At 45.6% G+C, this 17528-nt stretch overlaps 1 protein-coding gene across 7 annotated transcripts in view; it reads left to right on the top strand.

Annotated features, from left to right (window-relative positions):
* The window catches only part of AHI1 (Abelson helper integration site 1), a 404344-nt gene that overhangs the window by 247744 nt on the left and 139072 nt on the right, over positions 1-17528 (top strand). The window contains exon 21 of one of the 7 annotated variants that reach the window (XM_088452419.1): positions 8605-9337. The exons of the other annotated variants lie outside the window; for them this stretch is intronic. Coding sequence (XP_088308545.1) covers positions 8605-8678 — 74 coding nt within the window. The 3' untranslated portion in view covers positions 8679-9337. Of the gene's footprint in view, positions 1-8604; positions 9338-17528 lie in introns of those variants that run through there. 7 annotated transcript variants of the gene reach the window in all.

Genomic DNA, 17528 nt, shown 5'->3' with positions numbered 1-17528 from the left:
TGAAGCTTTTTCTTCATGCAGCTGTGGCTGCACATCTGGATGAACAGCATGGACAGTCAGTCCTGACGTCCATGCTGTCTTCCCTACACCCCGCCGGTACCAGAACGCCGATACTGATCCGGGGATGCTGGTGGGCGTCTGGGGTCACAGCTAGCGGTGACCCCAGATGCTCCGGACCATGGCCGGATTCAAGGGGGACAGAGGTAAGCAGCGGGGTCCCGCGGTGGGTCCCCGCTGATCACTTGGTCCTAAGTCCCCAGGCAGGGGGCTCCCTGGGGACTGGCTGCAGCGTGGAGCCAGGCGACCAACCTGCGCTTCCACTACCCCCTGGGACAGCGGACCGCAGCAGAGCGGTAGCGCTGCGGCGTCCCAGGGGTTAAATGCATGCCAGGGGAGTGCGCCTTCCCTGTCTCACAGCCGGCGCCTCCCCCGCTGCACACAGCCCTCTCTGCACTGTGCTGACTGGTCCTGTGTCAGGGCTCCTCCCCCAGGCCAGCTTCTCTCTGCTCCTCGGCGGCCATCTTCTCTGCAACGCATGGTGAATGCTGCTGGAAGTCTGGAAGGAAGCATCGTGGTCTGGGTCCACCCGCATACCTCTCCTCCGCTGTGGCTCAGGTCTGTGTATGCAGCGCTGTGTCCTACCAGGACCTGTGTCTGTGTAGTTGAGTGATCAGCGCTGTTAGTGCAGGAATTGTTATTTCTCTGCATTGTATGTGACTGTGCTAGCGCTGCCTGTAACTTTTCTTCTCTAAACTGTCAGCTTTATTACTGTCCCTGTTCTTTCTGCTAAAGCCCTTGCGGTGCGGTGCTGCAGGGTGGTCTCTCGCCTATTTAATACTTAATTGGTGAGAGAGGTCACATACGTGGTGCCATCATGTCTGAAAGTGATTTTCCCCTCCGGCTACAGTGTACCACGTGCAAAGTACCGTTAGCGGAGGGGGAGGGTAGCGCGGAGGGCCTTTGCCGGCAGTGTTTGTCCATGGCGCGGCCTATTACGGTTACAGCACCGGTACAGGAGCCGCCCTGGGCTTGTTTCGCTCAGGCGTTAACTTTTTTAGTGGGCCAGTTAGCTCCGCAGCCCGCGTTTACTCCGATGGGTTTGTCCCAGCAGTCTGTGGTGTCGTCACCCATGCAGGGGTTCCCACGACAATTGGTGGTACCCCACAGTCTACCTATTTCCCCGCTCCCGGGTTCTCAGGAGCCAGCGTGGGTTAACTCCCTGACGAGTTCTGTACAGCACTTGTCGGATGTGTTGCAAGGGGAGTCTGTGATGCGGCCTCATAAAAGCCCAGATGGCGTCTCTGTCCGCTCCTTATGAGGATGACGAAGGGACGTCTGATGATGGGGAGATTCTGGATCCTTACGATCAGGAACCTCTCCATACTAAGGACGCTGATGCTAAGTCCAAAGTATATATTCCTGGACTTATTCGGGCGGTCCGCACAGCCTTGGTGATTGAGGACGAAGTTCCCCCAGCGGCTAAATCTAAGTATGCCTTTTTCAAAGATGTGAAGGGCGATGCCACAGTCTTTCCTCTTTCGGGTCAGTTGGTGGACCATTTAGAGGAGGCGTGGAAACAACCTGGCAAAAGATACCAGCCGCAGAGACGCCTGGCGGTGGCTTATCCGTTCGCGGATAATTATTTTGCTAAGTGGGAATCCCCTCCACAGGTGGATTCTCACGTGACCCGTCTTGTCCGTAGTGCCACATTGCCGATGCCATCCATGTCCTCACTTAAGGATGCTACGGACCGCAAGGTAGAAATCTGCCTGAAGTCCGCTTATTCCCTTGCAGGGGGGACAGCACGGCCGGCTATGGCCATTTGCTGGGTTGCCAGAGCGATGGAGCGCTGGGCGGATTCATTAGAGGCTTCTTTTGAATCCGACTGTCCGGCCGAACAGGCGGAGTTGATTGGCAATCTCCGTGATTCGGCCACCTACATCAACGAGGCGGCTCTAGACATTAGTACTCTGGTGTCTAGAATTTCTTCAGCAGCGGTAGCTGCTCGTCGCACCTTGTGGCTGCGATCCTGGAAGGCGGACGCAGATTCCAAGAAAGGTCTGGAAGCGTTGCCGTTTACCGGAGAAGTTCTCTTCGGTCCGGGTCTGGATAAGATTGTGGCCACGCTGGCGACAGCCAAATCTGCTTGTCTCCCGTCGGCCGCTGCTCCTTCTGGTTCTGGACCATCGTCCTTTCGGTCATCTAGGGCCCAGGGCAGGCCCAAACCACAGTCGTTTCCTCGACAGGCTGGCCCTAAGAAATCGGTCAAGCCCCGGAAACAGGCATGGAGTACCAGACGTCCAGCCCCCAAGCCAGATGACAAGCCTGCGGCCTAACGGTCCAGGTCTCCCCTTGGGGGATCCCAGGGTGGGAGGCCGCCTGCTGCAGTTCTCCCGGTGTTGGTCGTTCACTACGACAGACACTTGGGTTCTGGAGGTGGTCTCCCACGGGTACGCCCTCTCCTTCCGACACAGACCCCCGGCTCGATTCTTCACCACGGAACAAGGCTACGGAGCTGCGGAAGGTATTGCACACTATGCTCCAGGCTGGAGTTATAGTGCCTGTTCCATTCTCCCAGAGGGGCCAGGGTTTCTATTCAAATCTATTTTTGGTACAGAAACCCAATGGGTCATATCGTCCGATTCTCAACCTCAAAGCACTCAACAAGTCTTTGCGGGTCCCGAAGTTTCGGATGGAGACCCTACGGTCCATCATTCTGGCGCTGGAACCTGGGGACTACATGGTGTCATTGGACATACAGGACGCTTACCTGCATGTCCCTATTCTTTTGCGCCATCAAGAGTTCCTTCGGTTTGCAATCCGCAGCGACCACTTCCAGTTTCGGGCGTTACCTTTTGGCCTGGCGACAGCACCACGTGTTTTCACCAAGGTGATGGCGGTCATGGCGGCTTCTCTGCGGCTGCAAGGAGTCCGCATGTTGCCGTACTTGGACGACCTGTTATTGGTGGCAGGATCTCCAGAGCTCCTGTTACACCACTTGGACCTGACCATTGCACTGCTGCAACGGCACGGCTGGCTAATCAACTGGCATTAGTCCACTCTAATCGGAGGATTCTGCATCTTGGAGCCTTATTGGACTCGGGACAGCAAAGGATCTTCGTGACGGAGGACAAGATCTCTGCTTTACAGTCAAGGGTGAGCAGTTGTCTGCACAGCCGCCGGGTGTCCTTACACTCGGCGATGAGGTTACTGGGCTCCATGGTGTCGGTGTTCGACATGGTGGAATACGCCCAGTTTCACTCCAGACCTCTGCAGCACCTGATCCTGTCCAAGTGGAACGGGCTGCCTCAGTCTCTGAAGTTCCAGACGATTGTGCTCACCCCGGAGGTTCGCCTGTCCCTTGCGTGGTGGTTAAAGACGACCCACCTCAACAAGGGACGTCCGTTCTGGGTTCCAAATTGGGTCCTGTTGACAACGGACGCCAGTCTTCGGGGCTGGGGAGCAGTTTCGGGTCCACACTTGTTCCAGGGCTGGTGGACGCCGACAGAAGAGGAGCTTCAAATAAATATCTTGGAACTCCGTGTGGTCTTCAATGCTCTCCTGCAGGCACAGCGATTTCTCCAGGGTCACCCGGTGCAGGTCCAGTCGGACAATGCTACCACCGTGGCCTACATAAACAGGCAAGGAGGAACTCGCAGTCGGGCGGCTCTCGTAGAGGTCTCTCGGATCCTGGTTTGGGCGGAGCGCAATCTTCCGGCCATATCAGCGGTCTTCATCCCGGGAGTGCTAAATTGGGAGGCGGACTTTCTAAGTCGCCAGGACGTTCATCCAGGGGAATGGTCCCTGCACCCGGACGTTTTTCAACTACTGGTGGACAGGTGGGGTCTTCCAGAAATCGACCTCATGGCGTCCCGGCACAACAACAAGTTGCCGGTGTACGGGTCTCGCACAAGAGACGAAGCGGCGTCTCTGGTGGATGCTCTGTCCGTCCGGTGGACGTTCAGGTTCGCATACCTGTTCCCTCCGGTCTCCCTTCTTCCACGGGTAATCCGGAAATTCAAACAGGAAGGAGGGACGCTCCTGTTGATAGCTCCCGTGTGGCCCAGACGGCACTGGTTCTCAGACCTTCAGGGTCTGTCCGTGGACAGTCCTCTGCGGTTGCCGCTACGACCGGACCTTCTGTCTCAGGGTCCTTGTCTTCACCCGGACCTGACTCGGCTGTCTTTGACGGCGTGGCTGTTGAGACGGCCATGCTGAGGTCCCGGGGGTTTTCCAGCTCTGTGGTGCGTACCATGTTACGAGCTCGGAAACCGTCTTCCGCGAGGATATACCATCGCGTGTGGCATATGTTCTTCCAGTGGTGTCGACCGAGAGGTTATGCACCGCGGGAGTTTCGTCTGTCTCGGATTCTCGCCTTCCTGCAAGCGGGACTAGATCATGGGCTTCGCCTTGCTTCTTTGAAGGTACAGGTTTCGGCCCTATCTGTCTGGTTTCACCGTAGGATTGCTACAATCCCGGATGTGCGCACCTTTATGCAAGGTGTTCTCCGTATTCAGCCGCCCTTTGTTCCACCTGTGGCGCCTTGGGATTTGGCTGTGGTCCTGAGGGCTCTCCAAGGACCGCCGTTTGAACCACTGGGCTCAGTGGATATTAAATGGCTAACAGCTAAGACTGTTTTCCTTCTGGCCGTTGCTTCGGCCAGACGTGTTTCTGAGTTAGGGGCTCTTTCTTGTAGACCCCCTTTCTTGGTTTTTCATGGGAACAGGGCAGTGCTCCGCACTCGGCCCGAGTTTCTTCCCAAAGTTGTTTCCCAGTTTCATGTTAACGAGGAAATAGTTGTTCCGGCCTTTAACTCACCGGGTCTTTCCGTGAGTGAGGCCTCTTTGGATGTTGTGCAGGCCTTAAGGACTTATGTTGACCGCACTTCTTCGTTTAGGAAGTCGGACGCTTTGTTGTCCTCTATGGCTTCTGTAAAAAGGGTTGGCCTGCTTCAAAGCAAACTTTGGCAACCTGGATCCGTATGGCTATTTCTGAAGCTTATCTTCATGAAGGCCTCCCGGTTCCTCCTTCTCTGAAGGCTCATTCCACTAGGTCTGTCGGTCCTTCGTGGGCAGCTCGACGTGGTGCCTCTGCAGTCCAGATCTGCAAGGCTGCTACGTGGTCCTCTGTCCATACCTGCGTGAGGTATTACAGGTTTGACACCTTCGCCTCTCAGGATGCTTCCTTCGGGCGGCGGATTGTCCTTTCTGCACAGGAGCGTCCCCACCCTTAAAGGATACTGCTTTGGGACATCCCCAAGGTATCCTGTGGATACCCTATGGACCCTGAAGTAGAAAATATGAGATATGGTAAGAACTTACCCTTGTTATCTCTATTTCTACGAAGTCCATAGGGTTCCACAGGACTCCCGCCCTGTCGCACCTGTGCTGCAGATGGGCTTTGCTCTGGTCACCGGTTTTCCGTCTCCCTCTGGTGAGAATGTGATTCTTGTATGTGTCCAGATCTTTGTTCTCTCTCTTCCTTCTCCTCCTCCGGCCTATGGCTTGGTAACTAACTGAGGTGCCTTGGCCCGGGGGCGGGGTATAGGAGGGGGACCTAGTGCATCCTGGGAGGCTGAAAGCTTAACTCTTTGGTGCCCTGCGACTGACGTCACACCTATACCCCCAAGGTATCCTGTGGAACCCTATGGACTTCGTAGAAATAGAGATAACAAGGGTAAGTTCTTACCATATCTCATATTTTATACCCTAAAATCACGTGACCAACATCCAATCAACGGATACCACCTAACAAAAGGCTGTTTCAGAGACTAAAAATTATTAACAACATATCCACCTTTACGATGCACCTAATTCTAGAAATCCCAATTCATATTTTGCACAAAAATTGTACATATACACATTCGAAAACGTCAATACACACAATTGGAAACAAGAAATACATGGGGTATATTGAAGATCGGATCTCACGAAAGCCATTTAGAAGAAATGAAACTTGAAATCCATAATCAAAATCCAGTCCGTTATTTTACCAGATTTATTCAAAGGGGAAGATACCAGAATTATGGAAAATGTTGAGATCAATGTTGAGGAGAATCATACAATAGTTCCCACTTTAAGGAATATACATAAAACCCAGATTTTTAATATAAGTGACCATGTATTGACAGACTCAGAAAAGGGGGTTCTTGAGAAAGGAATGAAGTTTGCACCATCGAATTATTCAGTTGAATTCGAAATATTTATTGACATTGAAAAATTCATTAGGAAAATAACACTGAAAAGATATTTAGAGGATACACAATGAAACGAGTGGTGAACAAGTTGCTGAGGTATCTAGGTTTAAAAGAAAATCAATGTTCTACCCGAAACATAAGAAGGGGTGTTTTATTGAGTCGTTCGAGAAACTCGTGAAAGAAGATTTGGAAAACACTAAATTTAAACCAAATAGGAGGGTAAGTCTTACTAAGGGGGAACGGGAAGCATTAAAATCATTAAAGGAGAATAAAAATATCGTAATAAAACCTGCCAATAAGGGGGGGGGGTGGTAATCATGAATCTAGAAGATTATAATGAGGAGGTGTTACATCAGTTGGCGGATCAAAATACGTATAAGAAATTAAGGGGAAATCCCAGTACAAATCTAAGGAAGAAGTTAGATACCTTCCTAGCTATGCATATCTCGAAAAGAGTAATAACAGAAGAAGAACGGTTATTTATAGTTATAGAGAATCCTTCTATACCAGCTTTATACATGTTGCCAAAAATACATAAGAACAGAGAAAAGCCACCAGGTCGGCCTATTGTTGCTGGAACAAATTCCTGTTTATCTAACCTTTCTCAATTTATCGATTCTTTATTACAGCCCTTGGTTAAAGTGACCCCTTCTTATTTACGTGATACCATCTCGATTATTAATAGATTGTCGGAAATGAAGTGGGATTCCGATCTGTTATTGGTAACAGCGGATGTAAAGTCCCTGTATACTGTGATCCAGCATGATTTGGGACTGGAGGCAATTAAGATCTTCTTAGATCGTACTGATATGAGGGAGGATAAAAAGAGTTTTATTTTGGAGGGAATATCCCTTATTTTACGGAACAATTTTTTTTGGTTTGGTGAGGATTTTTATTTGCAATTGACTGGCACGGCAATGGGCACCAGGCTGGCACCAAGCTATGCTCATTTGTTCATGGCACACTGAGAGGAGACTCATGTGTGGAGTGGCCATGGGTTCGGTGCCAGTCTGGTGTCCTGGAGCCGATACATAGATGATATACTCTTTGTATGGAGAGGAGATCGTCATTCTTTGGAGGATTTTTGCGGACATTTAAATAAAAATCAGGTCAATATAGAGTTGACCTTTGATATAAGTGATCCTCAGGTCAACTTTTTAGACCTGAGTGTTTATATAGAGGGAGGTAAAATAAAAATGAAAAATTTTGTCAAACCTACTGATTGTAACTCCTTCATAAATAACTCAAGTAACCACCATAGAAACTGGCTGCGTAGCAAACCTACTAGCCAGTTTCAACGAATAAGAATAAACTGTACAGATGGTGAAAAGTATAAAGAACAAGCCTTAGTACTTGAGGGTCATTTTTTAACTAAAGGGTACAATGAAGTAGAGGTTAAAGATGCCATGAGGAAAGGTTTGGAATTGGATAGATTAGTGGCCTTAAAAGATGCACATAAGGAAAAGGTCAATGATACGGTTGGAAATATTCCATTCATTACTAGATTCACTAGTCAACATAAACAGGTTGAGTGTATTTTAAGAAAGCATTGGGGGGTCTTGAGGAAATATCCTTTATTAAAAACATATGTCTCAAAAGCGCCGAAATTTGTCTATAGGAAGGCAAAGAACATTAAAGATAAGGTGGTACGCAGTGTGGTTTCCATCCCAAAAACTCCAGGAATGGTTGTGTCACAAGGGTTCTATAGATGCAGCACATGTATAATGTGTTGCAGGAGCAAAGAGAGCAAAATAATGGAGTATAGGTCTTGTCAAACCAATAAGATATATAAGATCAAGGATTTTGTTTCCTGCCATACAAAATACTGCATATACCTCTTAGAATGTTCATGCAAGGCCCAATACGTAGGGAAAACGACCCGTATGCTTAAAATAAGACTGGCAGAACATGTGCGGAATGTAAAAAAAGGGCTAGAGACGCACAATGTATCACTACACTTCAAGACACACCATCAATGTAATATTGAAAATTTAGTGAGTTTTTGTGGAATTAAAAATATTACTTCAAATTGGAGAAGGGATGATAGGGATGAGAAATTAGCCATCACAGAGATGAGGACCATATACGAATTGAAGACTGTTGTTCCCAGGGGGCTCAATGTAGATTTCGAGACCCAATGGTTTTTATGAAGGTGATTGGTTAGTGAGATCTATGTATCATCCCCCTGATTTTTATTTCTATTTGATACTTTATCATGGGTGATGGAAAGTTACCTTTTTTTAAGAATGTGTTTTATATCTTTATAAATATGTTTTCCATTTTTTTAGTTTTTTATATGCGTGCTGTTGCATGTAATGGTATATTACTAAATCCACTTTGTTCTGATTTTTATGTGGACGGAGCGTATTCCTAACAATGATGTTTGCGTTCCACCATTATCCCTATAGACTTCCGGATTGCAGGTCATCTACCGGAAGTGGCTGAAATCATCACATCCAGTAGACGGAGATTGAGGAAATGAGCATAGAACCTAGGATGCGTCAGCGGTTTCCAAGTCAACCAGCTAGGCGCCTTTTTTACACCAGTACTAAGGCGGACAACAACGGTGATTCCGGAAGGATACTTAGGATTGGGCGATTGGTTAGATAGGACGGTTCTGGTAAAATAACGGACTGGATTTTGATTATGGATTTCAAGTTTCATTTCTTCTAAATGGCTTTCGTGAGATCCGATCTTCAATATACCCCATGTATTTCTTTTTCCAATTGTGTGTATTGACGTTTTGAATGTGTATATGTACAATTTTTGTGCAAAATATGAATTGGGATTTCTAGAATTAGGTGCATCTCAAAGGTGGATATGTTGTTAATAATTTTTAGTCTCTGAAACAGCCTTTTGTTAGGTGGTATCCGTTGATTGGATGTTGGTCACATGTGATTTTAGGGTATAAATACCCATTATGGATTGTTCACCTCCACATCCTGAGGAAGGAAAATACATTCCGAAACGCGTTGATGAGTTGGAGGATCCCACAGGTTTTGAACTATCTTTAATATTGGCTGTATATTTTTCCATTCTAAAGAACGGTTCCATATCCCATCCTTATGCCCGGGACATGAGTGGTGAGAGGAATATGTTCTCAGCCTCAGTACAGTAGAGGAGAACAAACCTTAATATATGTGTGAGCTGTTATTTTAATGTTTTGAATTTTTGTTTTTATATATATACTTTTATGATTAAAAAAAACAAAACTTTTTTGAAGTTATAAGGAGTCCATTTCCATTTGAGTGCTATCCAGTTTTTGGTTTCATTTGGAATGAATTAGGAACTATTAAGAACAAGCTCGTCTAGACGAAAAAGATACCTTTATGTGCATGCAGCGGCAAACCATTTGGTGAGTTCTTTTCCATTGGGAATACTGAGCTATAGTTGGGTGCATGTAGAGAATTCTAAAGATACCTTTTGATGAATGCATTTGATATATTTGCGGTGAATTTGGAAACACAGGAATATAATTAAGGACTCAAAGAAAGAACTGTGTACACTGATGAACTATTACTTTCCTTTGATTTATCAAAATATATAGGAAATTCGCCACAGAGGAAATCAGGAGTCGTAGGCATAAATCTGAATCTAACTGCGCTTGTGAACCACTCTACTTTGTATTTTGTTGTCTATAAGGTTTGGTGTCCTTTTTTGAGTTGGTGCGTAGCTGCAGTTAGGGGGCGCAGGTTATCATACGCTATCATTGTATTTAATATATCCAGGGGCTGGCTGGCAACTTTCAGCCTGGGGGGCAAACCAGAGCAAATGGCCCTGCTTTTCTACCGGCGTGTGCAATTTTAAAAACGGGCATGACAGTAATTTTGGGGGGGGTGTACCCCAGTAAACAACTACATGCCTGATTTTTGAACCTATATGGTACACATCATAATTACCTTTATTTACTTCAATGACATTGAATATATCACACTATAAGGTGCTTGTTTTTCACCTTCTGACAAAAATAATATATACATATACATTGCTTGAAGTGTGCGGCAGCCAATCAGGGGAGGCCAGGTCTGGGACTATCACTGTCTCAGCGCCGGTCACCAAGCAGCTGCATGTTTAAATTTGGCTCCGGCCGCGAGCCAATCACGGTTAACGGACCGGCAGCCAATCAGGAGCGGCCACGTGGCCGCCCGAGCTGTCATTTGCTCACAGCCGGCGCTGCATTCAAAATGCCAGTACCACCAAGGAGAAAGATTAGGGAAGGGCCCAGGGAAGGGAGCGCAGCGACCGCGTTCACCAGAGCAGGGTGAGGTGGGCAGTGTGCTGTGGTGTGAAGTATGCTATTAGCTATGGTGTGTGGTGTGCTGTGACTGTGAGGGAATGTGTGCGGTGTTTAAGAGGACGTGGGGGTATGGAAATATCAGGGGGCTCAGGATTTTGGCCTGCCTAAGTAAAGTCCCCTGATATTTCCATACCCCCACTTCAAAATGTCTACTTCGACCATGCACAGATTATAAATAAATATATATATATATATATATATATATATGCACACACTCACTCAACACACATAGTCACACTTAGCACACACACACACACACAGTCACACTTAGTCAGCACACACACACATACAGTCACACTTAGGACCTCATTCAGAGCCGCTCGCTCTGAATGAGGGCGGCCGCATTTTTTTTTTCGACGGCCTCCTGGCCGCTCGCTAAGCTGTGGGTAACCACCCACAGCTTTAGCGAGTGACCAGGAGATGGTCGCGAAGATCGAGACCGTCGCGACCATCGGGGCTTGCGACGAGACCCTTGAGGTAGGCACTCGTCTGCCGCAAGCACTAGGGAGCTTTTCGGCTCTTAACAGAGCCGGAAGCTCTCCACTGACATCACTCGTGATGTCATTGGGGCCGCCCCCAAACGGCAGGCGTTAGCATGGGAACACCTCCGTTTGGCCAGCCACCCCCCCCCCCCCTGGCCCACCTACCAAAACAGTTGCCCCATTTGTAGCGAGCCCCGGAGCGAGAGAATTTCTCTCTCGCTCCGGGGCTTGCGCACGCGCAGTGCAGTCACTGCACGTGCACAGGGCACAACAGTGACCCGCTTTCGAGCGCTCAAGCTCTTGCGAGACTGTTTGAATGAGACCCTTAGTAAGCACACGCACACATAGTCACACTTAGTCAGCACACACACAGTCACACTTAGTCAGCGCACACACACAGTCACACTTAGTCAGCACACAGTCACACTTAGTCATCACACATACAGTCACACACAGCACACACACACACAGTCACACTTAGTCAGCACACACACACAGTCACACTTAGTCAGCACATACACACACACATACAGTCACACTTAGCACACACAGACACACATACAGTCACACTTAGTCAGCACACAAATACAGTCACACTTAGTCAGCGCACACACATTTTAAATAACAAAACAACACAAAGTTTATGCCACTGTGACACCCTTCACTTACCTGGTATTGGTGTAGAAGACAGGAAGCAGGCACTCCTCATCTCTGCCCTCTCTCCTCCATGGGTGTGATAAAACTTTTATTTTATCATTCTTATTCAGCTCCTCTTTAGGCTCTTCCCACTCCCCCAATAGGCCACGCCTCCTTTTTCATTCTCCAGCCTCTTGGAATTGTGGGTAGGGAAACCTGGCTCCCCATTGGTCAACAGCGGCCATCTTTTTGTAGCATGATATGGGGCAGCCATTTTGTGTTAGCCACTGTTACTTGAATCGGCTCTCTCTCTCTGGGCAGCAGCACGAGAACCGTAGCATCGCATCCTCTGCCTGCCGACCCTGACACACTAGAATTGTACCGGCCCGGGGGGCAGATGGCACCCTGCCCTCTGGCCCAGCCCGCCACTGGCTATATCCTTAGTTTATCAGAGGCTCCAGACTCCGTTAGACCACTCCAAATTTCAAAGAGGCATAACAGTTTGGTCATCTCAAATTCCAGGTTTACAAATAGATGACCTACTCAAAGCCCACTTTAGGTCAGTAGATAATTTTCCTCTGTTAATGTACATGGACATGTTCCTCAATATACTTAATAGAACATACCTCTCACCATGTAGAAGGTTTCAGATTGGTCTTTCCACATCACATCTGTGCTTTAAATGTGGAGCTTCTCAAGCAGATCTGATACATTGGGGGCGATTCAGTTCAACGCAAATTGAATAGCGCCGGGAGCGAGCTCCCGGGGCTATTCAATTCAGTGCACTGTGTGGTTGGAGAATGCCGGTTATCACCCAGGTTAAGGCGCGGTAACCGGCATTCTCTGACCAAAGTGCCGGATGCGCGGCTGTTAGCGCCGCGCTATGCAGAAAAACAGCCGCGCACCCGGCACTTTGGTTGGATTTCTCTTCGCATCCTCAGTGGGGTGCGAGAAGAAATCCTTTGTGCACCCAAACAGCGCGGTGTATTGAATAGCTTTGGGAGTCCCTCCCGTCGCTATTCAATAGCGCACTGAATTGAATTCCCCCCATTGTCTTTGGAATTGTCTCATAATACGCCAGTTCTGGGTCCGTGTTCGTACATACTCTGTAGAACACCTAGCTAACCATTTACCCTTGACACCGGATTGGGCACTTTTTAAAATCATCTCCCAAGACCTACCCATAACTACAGGGTGTCAGAAATTATTACTGGAAGTAAGTGCAGCGGCAAGAAAAGCCAAATTACAAACCTTTTTAAGGCCAAGCTTTTTAATCTTTTTAGGATGGAGAGGGTGGGAACTACATTAGAGAGGAAGACAAAGGTCGAACACTTCTTTTCAGTATGGGAGAGCTATATAGTAACACTTTCTGCAGCTGTTAAATCCCAAACTCAAGCTCTTTTTCAAATACCACATGGTATATGCTCCGTAAGGTGGACAATGACCCTTCAATAACTACGTAATTTTTTATTACAAAAATCTATCTTTATACAGACGTGGGGGATTGCATTGGGTTGGGGAGAGAGGGGATGAGGCAAGCGAGCATATCTCTTTTGTTGTGTTAAACTTTGCTAATGTAATGTATTAACTTTTTTGTATACAAAGGTATTTTGTTCTACTTTTAATCTTCAAAACAAAAAATTTACCCATTGATTACTGTACGCCTTATCTATATGTCTTTTATATCTCTATGTAACACTCATTGCTTTTATAAAAAATATTTCTTAAAAATAATGGCCAAATGCTAAATAAGAAAAAAACAGTATTTATTTTCTGGAGAAATTTGCCCTAGTCTTTTGTAAATACATGAATTCTATCAGACCAGACTCTTAGTTTTAGTGCTAGTTTATTTTAGCCCAGAGTAACTTTTCACTAAGAGCAAATATCCATATTTGCTAAATGCTGATAAGTTACAGCACACCTGGAAGAATTCTGTGGGGGACAGTCTGATTATTTAAAGAGTCAGCCATTGTGGTGGCTCCTGTTGTCAGAGTTTATTCATCTGACATCCATCAGTCGCTCAAATAAATATGTTCCAGTATCAGCAGTGAGTCATGAGAACAGAGTTTCCCAGGCCAAGTGATGTATGAATTGGCACTTTTAAAGCACAAAGAATTTGCACAGTGCTTTACAAATGATATGCTTCATGGACATGTCATATGTAGTTTTTGCTAACAAGAGTAGCAGGAAGTCACAAAATTTCACAATAAACATACTTGCCGACAGGTGATTTGTACCCAAGTGTCCCTTGTGGGACACTGTGACCCGTGGGTGGGATGGCGGGACAGTTGAGAGATATGTTATTCTACATTACAATGGTTCTGTGCCCAAGGATATGTGCTGTACTATAGGAGATGTGTGACCAATTGCAAGAACCTGGAAGACGGGAGAGAGTTAAGCCGGGTGCACACTATCCAATTATCGGGCCAATAAATGACTGTGTGCTGTATAGTGTTTATGCAGGAGCCTTAGAATGTTTGAAGCCGATAAACGACTTCAAACACTCTTGCAATGGTCAGATCGGTAGGATGATATACTTTAGTGTGTGCTGCACATTCTATATCATTCTTGACCTCCCAGTTCCGTTGTAGATATCAAAAGAAAGTACACACTGAGCAAGAAATTGCTTTTTGTGTACGGGTGCGCACTGATCCGATAATCGCTCCGTCGGATCACTGCGCTTATCGGATTGGCACACACTATCTGATAGCATGTTAACCAGCTTTAGAGTGGGTTGTTTAAGATGATAGTAGAGTGTAAAATATTTGAATGTACAGTCACAGCTATGGTAAAACATTTTACATTAGTGAGTTAATGTAAAGAGTAGACTTAATGGCCATCGTTGCATCTCTACATATGATTTACAAAAGTTAAGTGCTTAGTTCAAAGCACAATTTTTCCCTTTTTATCTAGCTGTTTTGAGCAGTATTCACCCTCTCCATCACTGTACGCAGTGCCGGATGACCAAATAGGCAGAGTTGGCATCGGCCTATGGGCCTCACGCCTTTTAGGGGCCCCATGACAATGGATCAAAATAATGTTGATTGGATCTTGAAAGAAAATTATATCTTTATTTCTTAAATTGTTTCCAAAAGATAGAAAAAATGAATCAACTTGAAGAAACTAAATCTTTACATTAAAGGCTCTATAGGGAAAATACTGTATTAATGTAATGTACCCATTAGCAGCTTAAAGTACGTAAACCATAGACATCAGATTCACATTACATTTTGGCTCTTATTCGCTCATCTTCTGTCAATTGTCAGTTTGTAAAACAATGTTTGTTGCAACCTAGTACGGTTTATTAGAATTGTTGGTTGGTACAATTAAAAATGTATTAGGAGATGATTTGCAATGTTTTGCGAGATTTTGACTGCCTAGGGGCCTCCACAGGGTTTAATCCAGCACTGGCTGTACGCATAGGAATTGCTGTGACAATCTCCCTGAAATGCTTTTTTCAAAAGTAGGCAAGTATGCAGTAACATAATTTACTGATTTATGCATTACATACCATTAATCCAGTATATATACAGCGGGTAAAATAAGTTATTGAACACATCAACATTTTTCTCAGTAAATATAGTTGCAATGGGGCTGTTGTTGGAGATGTTCCCACCTCCAAACTTCACTGTTAGTATGGTGTTTTTGGGGTGATGTGGAGTGCCATTTCTCCTCCAAACATAGTTGTGTATTATGGCATCCAAAGAGCTCAATTTTGGCTTATCTGACCAGACTATATTCTTCCAATATTTCACAGGTTTGTCCAAATGTTGTGCAGCAATCTTTAAACGAGCTTCAGCAATGGGGTCTTGCGTGGTAAGCGTGCATACAGGCCATGGCAGTTGAGTGCATTACTTATTGTTTTCTTTGAACAATTGTTCCTGCTAATTCCAGTTCTTTCTGAAGCTCTCCACAAGTGGTCCTTGGCTCTTGGTCAACTCTTCTGATAATTCTTTTCACTCCTCTGTCAGAAATCTTGCGAGGAGCACCTGGTCGTGGCCGCTTTATGGTGAAATTATGTTCTTTCCACTTCCGGATTATGGCCCCAACAGTGCTCACTGAAACTTTCAGAAGTTTAGAAATCCTGTGACCAGTGCCATCAGTATGTTTTGCAACAATAAGGTTGTGAAGGTCTTGAGAGAGCGATTTGCTTTTACCCATCACAAGATGTTTCTTGTGTGACACCTTGGTAATGAGACACTTTTTTATAGGCCAGTTGGGACTGAACCAATTTATATTAATTTGCACTGACAAGGGGCAGGATTGCTTTCTAGTTACTGATAGATTTCAGCTGGTGTCTTGGCTTTTCATGCCTTTTTGCACCTCCCTTTCTTCATGTGTTCAATACTTTTTCCCTGTGTCATTTCACATTATTACACATAACTTAATTTATGGACATCTATGGTTTGATTTCTTAGCATGGGTGGATTGCGTGGGTTGTGGCTGACATTTTTGGTGAAAATGTCATTACAATAGCCCCATTACAAATATATTTACTGACAAAAATGTTGATGTGTTCAATACTTATTTTACCCGCTGTATATTATTACATTTTTGTTGCATCTGTTCAATGGAAGTTATTTGTAACCCACACATTTTTAATTTTTTTTTAAATACATTTTGAAAGTTCACAAAAATGGTTGGTATATATAGACTCTGTATTTTTATTGTGTAAATTGTTTTTGTAATGCCACATTCACGTGCAGACAGGGCCGCCACAAGCCTTGTGGGGCACCCTAGGAGATTCACCCCATTCTTACTCAATCCCTCTCTAATTGTACCACCTTTTCCAGCCTTCGAAGCATTGTCCCTCCTCGAACTGTGGAGCTGCGATATAAAAGCCAAGCAGCACTCCCATTATAAGACTGATTTGTGGGAAGCTGCTGGCTGCTTCCCCTTTATGTCTAGGGCTGGCGCCCCATATGGGAGTGATGCAGGCTTTTTAAAACTCTTGAGGAGTGAAATTATGTCACTCAATAAGTGTTTTAGGCACTGGCTTAAGATGTGCCCATCTCAAAATATTAATTTATGAATTAATCGCTGTCATACTAGTAAGAAAATAATGTTGAAAGTTATGTAAAATAAAAAAAAGTTGCATTTTCAATTTTAAAGATAATTAACTTAAAAAACCTCCACTGTTGTTCCATTTCTAAAAAAAATTAAAACAAAATAAAAGATGAACAAATTCATAAATCCATTAAGTTGTAAATGGGAGAACTCTGATGTTAAAGCTGCGGGCAATGGGTGCATCTTAAAACAAAAACATTTACCTGCTACCCGCCGGTACTCAGCCGCTGAGATGGGAAGTGGGCGTTGACAGAAAATTATGTCATTGCGTTTATGCACAGTGATGTCGCTTTCAATAAAAATAAATTGCAAGTACTACAAGAGATTAAGGGACTCTGTCCCCCTATCTGCCCTATATTAAGAACTTCAGAGATTAGAGACGCCTCATTTAGGATTGGGAGTCCCCTCTTTCAATTTAGGTGCCCCCATGAAAAGCTAATGTCATTGTGATCGGGCATTAACGCCTATAGTACAGAACAATAATGAAGGCCAGGAGTGGGGAAAGATCTCCCCAACCTGGCTTCTAATTGTTAAGGGGCACCCACATTTGAAAGAGGGGAGCCCCCTATTTGAAATGAATGTTATTGTATGATCACCTGTAATCACCAGGTAATATTACCCTGCTCTACAGAAAACGTTTTTCTTTCTGTTGTGTCCACATACATCTAGCCTCCTTGCGCGTTAAACAGCCCTTCTAGTTATGTTAGTGTCACAGCTGCTGACACTGTAACGTAGCATTTCGCATTCAGATAGACCCGCAGTTGCACATAGAATATAGGCATGCCGCATATCATGTTAATCAGCAGAAGCTGCTTGTGCGATCTATTTGTATCGCCATTTAAAGGTGGAA

The sequence above is a fragment of the Taudactylus pleione genome, unplaced genomic scaffold, assembly GCF_031769625.1.
Source record: "Taudactylus pleione unplaced genomic scaffold, aTauple2 ptg000006l, whole genome shotgun sequence".
NCBI lineage: Eukaryota > Metazoa > Chordata > Amphibia > Anura > Myobatrachidae > Taudactylus > Taudactylus pleione.
The sequence above is the reverse complement of the archived record's forward strand: the minus strand, read 5'-3'. Positions and strand labels throughout refer to the sequence as shown.